General features: G+C 40.0%; 1 protein-coding gene across 1 annotated transcript; it reads right to left on the bottom strand.

Annotated features, from left to right (window-relative positions):
• Positions 1-1,111: 1,111 nt before the first annotated feature.
• On the bottom strand, positions 1,112-2,994 carry LOC123401651 (50S ribosomal protein L9, chloroplastic). Its single transcript, XM_045095492.1, is given in 6 exon segments — positions 1,112-1,484; positions 1,593-1,640; positions 1,728-1,825; positions 2,271-2,316; positions 2,857-2,897; positions 2,899-2,994. Coding segments are annotated over 6 exon segments (435 nt in total). The 5' UTR covers positions 2,980-2,994; the 3' UTR covers positions 1,112-1,363.
• Positions 2,995-12,282: the final 9,288 nt, after the last annotated feature.

Here is a 12,282-nt window from a genome sequence, read left to right as displayed (position 1 = left end):
TGAATGGATACATATATGATTAATTTCTAATAAGATCCCGAACTAGGCCCTGCCCATCCTGAACCTGCCCAGACGATGCCCAATTTTAGTTTAAAGCATGCATGTAATGCCAACTTATTATCAAACCCAATCACGTGAAGATATATTTAACTGTAGAGAAGCAGTAAACAAAAAATGCAATGAACTTTTGATACCAATTATTCTATCCAAGGTCAAGTATAAGATTTTATGATTTATTTCACAGAAATCGGACAATGATATAATTTATTGTGTTGCAATGCTGAGCATTGTTAGGGACTAGGTGGGGAATACAGGAGGAAGATGATCTGATTTTGAATTAACTACAATAAAGTTTGTCGTGCGGACATAGAGAGATACAGGCTGATGGCGTAAGCTGCTATCTATTCGCCAACCCCACACGCAGGTGGCCCACTTGTTTATATAGCTAACCCAAAGCTCGTTCCTCTCCATGGTAACGGCGGGACTTGGTGCGGATGTGCCCAGTAGATAGGACCTCTTTGTCAATGACCACCTCTGTAGCTTACATGCTTCCGGTCTCGGTCTTGCTAGTTGCAGCTTTTTTTTCCTTTTTCCTATTGGCAGCAATACAAAATAATTACCCAAGAAGTATCGGTATTCACATAACCTGATTCAATCATGTGCAAAATTGCTACCCGAGACGCCCTCTGAGGTCTTAAGCGATGGTCGGGATATTTTCCAGCCATGTGTGTCGGATTCTTCGCACAGACACTGCATCTCTTGCACCTCTTGGTGATGCTCAAGCTTGCGCGGCATGCGTTTCAAGCCTAAAGTTAGGAATTGCATTGCAATAGCATGTGGTCATGGATGTTTTAGAACCGGTCGATTTATTTTTGAGATTTCTTGCAAGCAAGTTGCAGAGATACTGCGATGTGACGATGTCTACTCAGATGTGTTGTTGTGGTGACACATGGAACACGAATAAAATAAGTTAGAAGTACGGAGTTGTACTAAATCAACGATAACTAATATGGATTGGAGTGAGTAGTACTATTATTACATGTAGATATAGTACACTCTGAGCTGGCTTATTCAATACAAGTAGGATCATTAAGAGGATAGCGTCAACCAATGGATAAAAAATCTAATTTATTTAGCAAAATGGGTCACTGCCAACAAATGAACAAAAAAGGATTTGACATATTCACTTGATAAAAGATTCAACAGCATTCGCTTTCTCCCCGCTTCTCCTAATGTATACAAGGCCATGAACAACATTTTTGTAAAACCCATCCTCGCTCCCAGGCACAACCGTTGCAGGATGTTCGGAGTATATGGCGAGATCAGACTTCACCGTCCATTAAATGTCCTGCTTGCAGCCGGCTCACTTGGCATACACAGTCAGCCTCACCTTGGCTGTGACGTCGGGGTGGAGCTTGATCTCCGCGACGTACTCCCCGACCTCGCGGATCTCCGGGACCTCCACCAGCCGCTTGTCCACGTCCCTACATGGTTGTTTCCACGGTTCAGTGATTAATTTGCCCGGAACCGAAGCGACCATGATGGGGAGCTTAATTGCTTGCTGTACACACTTGAAAGGAAGGGATTGCTACCTGTTAAGCTGTGACTTGATGATGTCGATGAGATCTTGAGCTGTGACGCTGTGTAGAGCAGAGGAAATTTGTTAGAGGACCTATGTGAATTGGAAAAAACAAGATAGGCATTGAAATTGTTTGATTAGGACTTGCCTCCCGAAGATCTGCTTTCCTTTGCCACCTTTACGTGGCACCTTGAATGCCCCGATGGTTTCGAAGACTCGTGCGAGTTGTTGTGCCTCTTCTTTTACCTAGTCAAGTACAAAATGATTCCGGAGTTTATGCCAAGGCCATTGTTTCACAGGAATGTGGTGTGCTAAATAATTATCGTTTTCAGAATGTTGATACTAGGTTAAGCTGCACCCATGTTCCTTTCTCCAGAAAATAAGGATAGTAAGTTCCTTTCTCAAACGAGCTTGGGAGCAGAAGATGACTTTTGAACTATGCTTACTCTTCTATACACAAAGATACTAGGTTAAAGTGCAACTATGCTTCTTCATAGAAAATAAGGATATAAGGTCAAAACCCAAGTGCGCTTAAGCTTTCAGATACTAAGATGTTGAACTGCAACTATGCTTTATTTTCCAAAAAATAAGGATATATGATCAAATCCGCAACCGTTGCTTAGTTTTTCAGACATCTAAGATATACAATATTTTTTTAGCAAGCCTTCAAACATGTACAGTATTCTCTTACCCTCTTCTTTTCAGCCTCGATTCTCTCCTGCTCCAATTGCATTTCCCTGCAAAGAGAGGCAGAGGAAACAAACTTACTAATCTTAGTTTTGTTTATACACCAGACTGAACATTGCCTCTGTTGAATACTTTTATGTACTCCCTCCGTCCCAAAATAGGTGACACAAACATATGCAGACTAATGTCTCAATCAGGCTGAAAACCAACCCATCCTTCAGAAAATAAATTTACAAAACCATCCCTTAAAACAAGCATTCACAAGGCTTCAAAATGAACTCACACTCCTTTTAATTAAACTGTTTTCCCAATCCTAATGAAAATGACAGTTAACCTAGGTTGCCTGCTCTTGAAAATCTTACAAGGATATGTGCCACTGAATTATTACGCAATGCGAATCAGAACTTGCGGGCACGGGAGAAACACACTGCAAAATGCATCGATGAACAGTTCACGGATAAGCAAACACCAACTGAATCTCGGTAGTACCGCTGCCTATCGGTAACAGCGGAGAAACTAAACTTATACAGTACACAAAGAATGCAAAGGTACGCCAGGCAAACGACTGCAGGGCGAGGCAGGGGAGTTACTTGAGGACGTCGGGGGTGAGCAGTGTGGCCTTGCCCTTGGGGGAGCAGGAAGTTGCGGTAGAACCCGGCCCGGACCTTCATCGTGTCCCCCTTCTTGCCGCTTATCTCGTCGATGTCGTCCATGAGTATGACCTACACAGCACCAAAACCAATCGAACAAAACAGCATCAGAAGCACACATAACTACTATGTCAGGCCAGGATGATGGCACGGTTCAGTTCTTGCACGCTGTCAGTTGCAATCGCCGCACACGATCAAACCGCTGTGCCATCAGCCCATTGCTATAACTAACAAATCATCGTGCAATCAGCCAGTAGCTAGAACATCTAATGGATTCAGTCTGTCACATTACTGCTGTTTCTTTATACTGTCAGTCTGTCAGATACATTTGTCTTGAGGAAAACAATGTCACCGGGAAAGATAGACACTGGCTCGAGCTTGTGCGAGGCACTACCACTATCCTGGTGAATTTTCAGTCGCTCCAGTCTACGGAGGCGAATGCCTTCAGGAAAGAAAGGCATCAGATCTGGCGGCGATGCCATTCTCGAGGACGGAGGGAGGTGGATCGTGTGGTGTAGGGGTCGTGGCTAGGGTGTGGAGGAGGGGTTGCCTTTCTTATATTAGAGTTTCCCTAATCGGGATAGGAAGTTTTTTTATGTGACGCTAGTTGGGCTTGTTGTTAAGCAAAAGGGAGGAATTTGACCCGACAACACTTTTAGCTATTAAGCTATTTATTTATTTAATTAATGGTTGCGACCCCAAAAGCAATTTAGTTGCGGCATCAAATGAACTCCCGTTCAACTTAAATTTCATGTGTGTCCCCATTGGACTATAATGAGGCTACACAAAACAACTCAAGTCATTCGGATTTCAATTGATACTTATTTAGAAAACATACCTTCATTTAATTAAATAAATGGGTTTGAACAATGTGTGATAGCTTGGCATGTGCTAAATTTGTGAAAGAATTTGGGTATCTCCCAAATATCACAAAAAGAGTGTGAGCAAGGTTTGGGGTGAGCCTCAATTCAGAACATCAATAGGGGAAAGGGTTTAATTATTCATCATTTAACCAAAATGGTAAAATAAAATATCAAAATTAATCAATTTAATTAATACAATACGATGCTTATGCAATGCCTATGAGATGCATATGTGATGCATGAACAATATAATAGGAAAATATATCTAGGGTATTGCTATCGGATTGTTGCAAAGCATTGAGTACTGTGATATGTGATGATGGTGGGGCACACCAAGTGGAGCGCTTGAGTGCTCCCACAAGTAACTTGTGGGAAGCCCCCTTAAAGGCTACCATCTAACTAATTGCTCTCGTAGACTATGCTATCGTCTCCCAGAAATCATTCGCAAATACCAGAACACTTTTAATTGCATTTATTCTTGCCAAGACTCATTTAATCCATGAACAAGACTTTTGTGCTTTACGTCTATAAAAGTGAACTCATTTGAACAATGACTATAAAATCTGTTGCCAAGACAAGAATCGACGAAGGTGGGATGGTTGGCTAGCGATGGTACACAAGCGCGCTATGTGCGGGGGTTGTGAATTGCGCAACCGCCAACGACCCTTCGGCACCTCTCTAGTCATAGTCATAGATGGCCGGTAACATAGCTTCTATGACACCTTACCTCATCCCTTGTCTCGATCGACTTGGGACTGAATTGCACATTATAATGTAGACCGTAGACCAAACCAAGACAAGACATGATGCACCAATTCCCATGCATGCCTATTACATGTGCTAATGCTTTCTACAAAACAATGCATTTTTTATACATACTGCATACCAAACAAAGAAAGAAAACTAGATGCATTTCACGTGAGTTCGGCTAAATGACGCCGATTCAACATCTAGTGTTGCATGGAATGCCAATTTATTGTTGAACGCAACTACCTGCAAGATATACTTAGCCACACGAGAACCAATAAACAAGAAATGCAACTGTTACATGACAAACAACTCATATATAGTTCTCCATATTATACTTTTTTATTTACTTGCACACAAGACTCACAAGCATGCATTCCAGAAACATCATCAACTCTATACCTCCCTACCATGATATTTAGCTCATGTTTGGATTGAGTGCAATATTTGTATCCAACCATGGCCATAAAGGAACTAAAATAGCACAAATACCACCATATATTTGATATTCATCTACGAGGCATAAATTAATATGTGAATAATTAGGCTATTGTTCTTCATTAAGAAAACAACTCTAGTTAAATCTATATGCCTCAAATTTAGCAAAATTATAATTTACACGTCTCATGTTAAATATATATAGTACCATGTTATACCTTACTATTTGGTTTTTATCATTACCTACTTGATAAGTATAATATAAAAACTTGTACTACGTAGGAACATATGCCAAACAAATAAGTTGTTATTATAAAACAAGTAAACAAGTTTAGTCTATACAAAGGATAGCCATGATGTAAATTTGTTATGCCAGTACATGTTGTTTAGTTTGTCTTAAGGACTTAATTAACATGAAAAGGAGTATTAATGATTAGTGCCAAAAAATGTTTTTATAAGTAGGGGAAAATATTTTTTAAGCTAGATACATGTCACTTTCGATAATCTAATCAAGAAGCACCTTTAGTCAAGCATTGATGTTAGGCATGCGTTCCAAGCTAAAATACTAATATATAAGAAATGATTTTATTGAAGAAGTGCGGTATACGGCGACCGTTTCGTATTTAGTAACAATATGAAACGACATCCTTTTTGACAGGACCCAACGAGTTTTAATGCATGCGAGGGTTATTTTATTTAAAATGAACGACTTATGTGCATGCATTATATCTTAGGTTTAAACATGAATGCATATAAAACAAAATATATGATGTCACCCAAAATGTCACCAAAATTCAAAATTCGAAATATTTTGTAGTTTAAACAATCGGTATGATTGAAAAAAGATTTTCACATAATAAAATATGTCATGATAAGACCTGTGAAATTAGATCTCGTGTGAATATGTTCAGAATACTTTTTTGTATTAAAAAGTTATCGTGCCTAAGGTACGTAAGTTGTCATGCTTGTGGTACACAAGTTACCTTATTGTTTACATAGAAAATATCAGGGCATAAAATGGTTGCTCACTAGAGGACAAAAAGGTTGGTGTCATCCTAGATTTGCTTTTATTTTGAAAATTTAAATATTTCGGAGCTTAAACTGGTAGTCCGATACAAAATCCATTTTCACATAAAAATCTGTCACGACGAGACATACGAAACTAGGTCGCATGGTAGTATGTTCTATGACTTTTTTGGGCAAAAGTTGCCATGCTTGTGTTAAGTAAATCGTATGAGGTTTTAATGCTTACAACCATGCATTTGTGTTTGAACCAGATATGATCTTAATTTGTGTGTCAGAAGTCAGCCATCAAGATGTGCTTGTTACAAACTAAAGTGGGGGATGTATCCAATTAACATCTTGATCAACATGTGTCTTGCATCAAGAATCAATTATCCAACCAAAGGCCCTAGCCGTCACACGAGGTTGCCTCGGTAATTGAGGTTATGATAGTATACAAGTGCTTTGGGTGTTTATTGAGTACACCTGATGAATCTCCAAGGACTGGATCCATGTTACCGTATTAAACCTTCTATCACTTATGTTTAGAATAACACTTCATGTTATCCCTGTCTTTAGCCTCTCCGCGGCCCACTCTTCATGATCCTGGGTACCTGCAGGGATGAAGAACGCGGACAAGACAAGATACATCTATGGAGAAAATTTATTTCACACATAAGGACATTAATTCAAATCACTTACATTAATCCCCACAACAAACAAACGGCTACAAGGCCTATGCCTCAACCCCACACCTTACCAAGCTACTCACACAAGGAGATCAGACCGCATGAAGAAAACATTGAAGAACACATCTTCAAGATTGATTGATTGATAATATGCCTTACGATGGATGCCTTGTGTGATGCACGGTTACAAGTATGAACAAGAAAAAGTGAACTATGGTGGTGATGGTGTCTATGGAGATGGGATGGCAGTGGCTAGGGTTGATGGAAGGGAATGAAGACGGATTTGTTCTGCCATCGCTCGCGGATCTTCTGTTAAGATTTTGACTTGCCCCCCTTTATAAAATATGTTCAGGTGGATGATGTCTACTACACAATTTTATTCTTATAGACGTTATTAGGCCTCCAAGTGCAGAGTTTTCTAGGACAACAACAATTTTCCTCAAGTGGATGACCTAAGGTTTATCAATCCGTGGAAGGTGTAGGATGAAGATGGTTTGTCTCAAACAACCCTGCAGTCAAATATAAGAAATTTTTCGTGTCCCCAACACACCCAATACAATGGTAAATTCAAAGCAACGGACAACTGCATTAGCAAACTATGCGAAGGTAAACAATCCTTGCAACCATGGTCACAAGCACCGTTGTTTTCTCCCTGGTGACAACAAACACATCCCCTAGTCTCATGTTTTTGTCACTCAAGCTAGACATCGAGGGGCATGAACCCACAATCATGCATAACGCTCCCTCTTGGAGTTACAATATACTACTTGGCCAAAGCAATAAATAGCAACGGAGAACATGCATGAATCACTAAGGAACATAATATAAAAGGATAATCAAATATATAACTCATAACAATCTGAACATAATCTCATAATCCATCGGATCCCAACAAACCGAGCATAGCAATAGCAAGAGAATTACATAGATGCCTTGATCATGTAGGGCAGTTCACAAGGACTAACCATTGAAGCACAAGATTGGAGAGAAGACATCATATAGAAAATGGTCATGGACTCATGGTCCAAGGAGGACTACTCACGGCACGTCCGGGAAGCGTCCATGGTGGCGGAGAAGCTCCCGGAGGTTAATCCTCCCTCTGGCAGGGTGCCGGGAAGAGGTCTCCTGACGCTCCCGATCTTGAAAGCGCCGCGACGGCGGAATGATGGAGAAATTCGCGATTCCAGAAAGTCTGCGAGGGTTTCCTCTCGGGACTCTAAATATAGGCCAAAGGAGGGCACCGGAGGAGGTGGGACCCACCCATGCGACCTCCTAGCGCGACCTAGGGCCTGGTCGCGCCAGCAGGCCGCCTGGGAGGCCCCTGCCCCCCCTATGGCCCTCCTTCGGTGATCCGGAAGCTTTTGTTTCGCTGATTTTTTATATATTTTTTCTGAATTTTTTTGGGCTTCGGAAAATTGGGTAAAATCCCCTGCAAAATAGACATCAGCAGACAGAAACTAACACTGGGTGCACTGAGTTAGTAGGTTAGTCCAAATATGTGTAAAATGATATAAAAGTATAGCAAAACATATAACAGTGTCAATCAAAAGATCATGAAACAAGCAGAAATTATAGATACGTTTGGGACGTATCATGACGGAAGGCAACATTTCATGGTGGAAGGCATGCATTGCATGATGGCGGAAGCCAAGCATCATAAATGGTGGAAGCCACGCGTCATCCATGGCGGAAGATGTTGTGTTGTATGGCGGAAGGACGAAAATAACGACATGCGTGCATGGGTGTGGGAGGAAGGAACGGTTGCATGTGTGTGTGTGTGTTGGTGGATGGTGTGCGAGATGTTGGGGGAAGAACGGCATGTCCAATTCGGATGGCACGAGATGCGTTCTATGATTATGCAATTTTTCTGTGGTTCTCAAGATACAAATTTGGTGGATTAAAATTCTTAAAAACTTAATAGATGAGTATTTTTTTTTGCCACTAGCATATGTACATAGGGTTGACCTATATGGCATAAAATTTGACGATTTAAAGGAATATGTCGACCCGAAAGGATTGGGATATTTCTCATTCAAGCTCAATGGATTTCATGGCAACCAACATCGGACAACGAATGCTAGTAATTGGTGGCGGGAGCAAGGAGGAAGGAATGCCAAATCGGTATAAGAAGAAAAAAAATCTTGTTCTACATGAAGATTATCAGGCCTAAAAATGGAGTACGCATAAATGGGACCAAAGTTAAATTTATTCTTCTTGTTAATATTGTATTTTTATTCTTCTTGTCAATATTGTATTTTTATTTTTCTTGTGCTTATCCTATTTTTATATAGGAGTTATTGGGTCTAACCGTGTTAGTGAAGAGCAAACCAAAAAATGAGACAACAATTTAATCAAAATGTTCATATTTTTTTGAATGCAAGTCAATAAACAAATGTAAAACGACTTTGAGAGTAACACAAACAATATAGCAAGACGACAAGTTGTTTTGTCGGTACGTACTAATTTGCCTGACTTGTAGGTTTAGTTACCGCTAAAGTGGTATTGAAAGATGTGATCAGTGCCCGAAAATTGTTGCTTGCAATGCACGCATGAGGTAACTTAATGTATGTGGTTAATTCTAATAGGGGCATGCCATATGTAAAGTTTACTGGTGACCCTCAAATATAGTGGATCTATCGTAGTCCTTTCAATAAGTAATAGTGTTGAACCCAATGATGGGTAAAAAGGAATTAACAAGTATAGTGGATCTATCGTAGTTTTCAGCAAGGTTTTATGGTAAACATTGTAAAGATAGTTTTGATAGCAAGATAATTCGTAACAAGGCAAATAGTAACAAAAGTAAATAAGTGTAGCAAGTGGCCCAATCCTTATGTATGCTAAAGACAAGCATGTGGTGTTTCTTATAATAGATAAAATGCTCTTAAGGACACACGTGAATCTTGTCAAGTTACTTTCACTATGATTCATTAAGTTACCATTCACTGATTTAGTAAGTGTTGTGTGGGTGGACCGGAGCTAAGGTAATGTTCTTGCTTGAACAAATACCTACTTATGATTAATCCCTTCATGAAGCATCCGTAAATAAAAATGAAATAATTAAGATAAATATAACCATGACATTAAACAATAGGATCCAAAATAGCTCCCCACGAAATAATTCATAAACTAGTGTTTAGGTTTCTATCACTCTGGCAACCCATCAGCTATAAGTAATTTCAAAAGGTCTTCTGCTAGGCCCAAAGACCATGAAGTGTCATGTAGTCGAGATTCACATAACACCACTAGAGTAAGAATAACACAACATATCATCAAATCATTAAGCGGTAATAAACTTCACATGACTACTAGCAAAAAGACTTCTTTCATGTCCTCAAGAACAAATAGAATTACTCACAACTCATCATATGGACCATGACCAATAGGTATAAATATATGATGAACAATCTAAACTCGACAATATTTCACCAATAAATCTCCTATGAATCAACTACAAGGTGTAATCAACAGACATAAGTACACGAGTTACCAATCCGAGGTTTGATATTTTTTTGAATAAAATGGACGAACAAGGGTTTTGAGATGAGATAGTGTTGGTGAATATGTTGAGAAAGGTGATGATCCCCACGATGAACGGAGTGTTAGTAATGATGAAGGCTTCGATTTCCCCCTCCTGGAGGGACGTTTCCCCAGCACAATCCCTTCGCTCGAGAGAAAAAGTGAGCTGCTAAATTTTTGCCTTGTAGACTGCGACGAAAAGTCTCAGGGGTTATCTATGATTTTCTTTCTAGGGTAAATGTGAATTTATGGCAAATGGGTGTCGGGAGGCAAGCCACCAGTGCCCCCACACAACCATGGGGTGCAGTTAGGGGGTAGGTTGCGCTATCAGGTCGTGCGGAGGCCGGTGGGTTCCCCTGGCCCATCTCTACTCCATGATCTCCATATTTTCTAGAAATAATCCACAAAGATCCCTCATTTTTTTGAGCTACGAAAAACTGCTTTTTCTTTTGTTGTATTTTTGGTCTAGATTTTCAGTTATCCGACATTTCTCCTATCTATCTTGCATTTTAAGAGAAAAAAGACATTAAATTTCATCACATGTAAAATATATCATTGAAATAGGATAAACTGTAGTAGGAAATAGTGATGCAAAATGGATGTATCAGCCCCCCCCCCCCCCCCCCAAGTTTAGGTTGCGCTTGCCCCCAAGTGAATACCGGCTCAGTAAACATGACTACAAGTTTATGAAGCGAGGTGTGATCCCTTTAGTGATTCGGTAAAGGATTAGAAAGGATTATCGCCTTTTCCCTAGAGGTGACCCTCAGTTATCGAACACATGAGAGGGTGACACCCTTGAAGTCAAAGTTTCTAACAAGCTTTTGCAAGAGTATAAAAATTAAGTTGAAACTAAAAATACTTATAATAAAAATAGGCATGGGTATGAGGACTTCTCTTGCAACCATATATTTGTTATGATCACCCTGTTATATGTTTTCAAGTCTCGAGCTATCAAGTCCCTTTTCATACATTTTCGATGAATATGTAAGTTCTTGATTTGATTACCATGTTAAGGTTGACAGTAGAACAACCCCAAAATGCATCGTCCAGTATGAAATGACTCGATACTCGATTTCCTTAGAGATCTGATACTTGATTTCCTTAGAGATCCGGTTTGGATAGGAAAGGTTTTTCTACCTTTTCTCCATAGAGTGGCCCTGAGTTATTGAGCTTTACAAGTGGTGCGCTAGCACCCGCCCGCCACTAATATGTCATATACTACCGCTACTAGAATTTGCAAATAGGAGGGCTTCAAGTGGGAGCCCATGTCTGCAGGGGCGGCGACTGGAAAGGTGACGGCTTGAAGTGGGCACAGGCGGTCCGGCGATGGATGAGCTGCGCCGCCGTAGGTTTGGTGAATTTTGGTTGTGCTCTCACCGCTGGAGTAGATTTGGGGAAACCTTCGCGCGTGTAGAGTGGGTGGCTTTGGGGAATAGGAGGGCTTCGCAGGCGTACAGGATAAAAGATTAGGAAAACTTGGCACGCGTCCAATTATGCACGGGCTCGATACGCGCCTACAGCCAATTCTTGGTGCGTGCATAGCAAATTTAGGCACTACTTTTTTTGGAAAGAAAATTGGTAATCAACTAGAGTCTCAAAAAGACATACTTTAATGTCATCATCCATTTTGTATATTTAACCCTCAAAGAAAATAATACTTATTTCCATCTATTTTCGCCTATTTCACTATCACACATATATTTTCCATCAAATGCGTGCATAAAAAATGATGGATTAACATATATTTCGAGGAAAAAATGATAAATCAAATTATATCTTTCTTTTCGCCCAAGTTCATGTTATCTCCACATGTATTTTTTTCATGTAGATTTTAATTTTTTTTGTGATGTTTTATATTTTCGTAAGTACATTTAGAATAAAACTCTTAGGTATAAAATATATATCCAAGTGTGCGCAAATCTTCCTAAAGTTCACATTAGTTGCAGGTATATCCAGTCCTTAGAGTTTTCTTTTTCCACCCTAGATACAGTTTTTTCCTAAGGGTTAAAAAGACAACCCCTAGGAATAGCTGCCACTCAGGCATACGCATGAAGTATCCCTTGGATGCGGTGTTGGACCCTAAGGAAGCAATACTTTACCTTGCATATGCA

This window comes from Hordeum vulgare, chromosome 6H, assembly GCF_904849725.1.
Source record: "Hordeum vulgare subsp. vulgare chromosome 6H, MorexV3_pseudomolecules_assembly, whole genome shotgun sequence".
In the NCBI taxonomy this organism is placed as follows: Eukaryota; Viridiplantae; Streptophyta; class Magnoliopsida; order Poales; family Poaceae; genus Hordeum; species Hordeum vulgare.
This window is presented reverse-complemented; position numbering and strand designations above follow the sequence as displayed.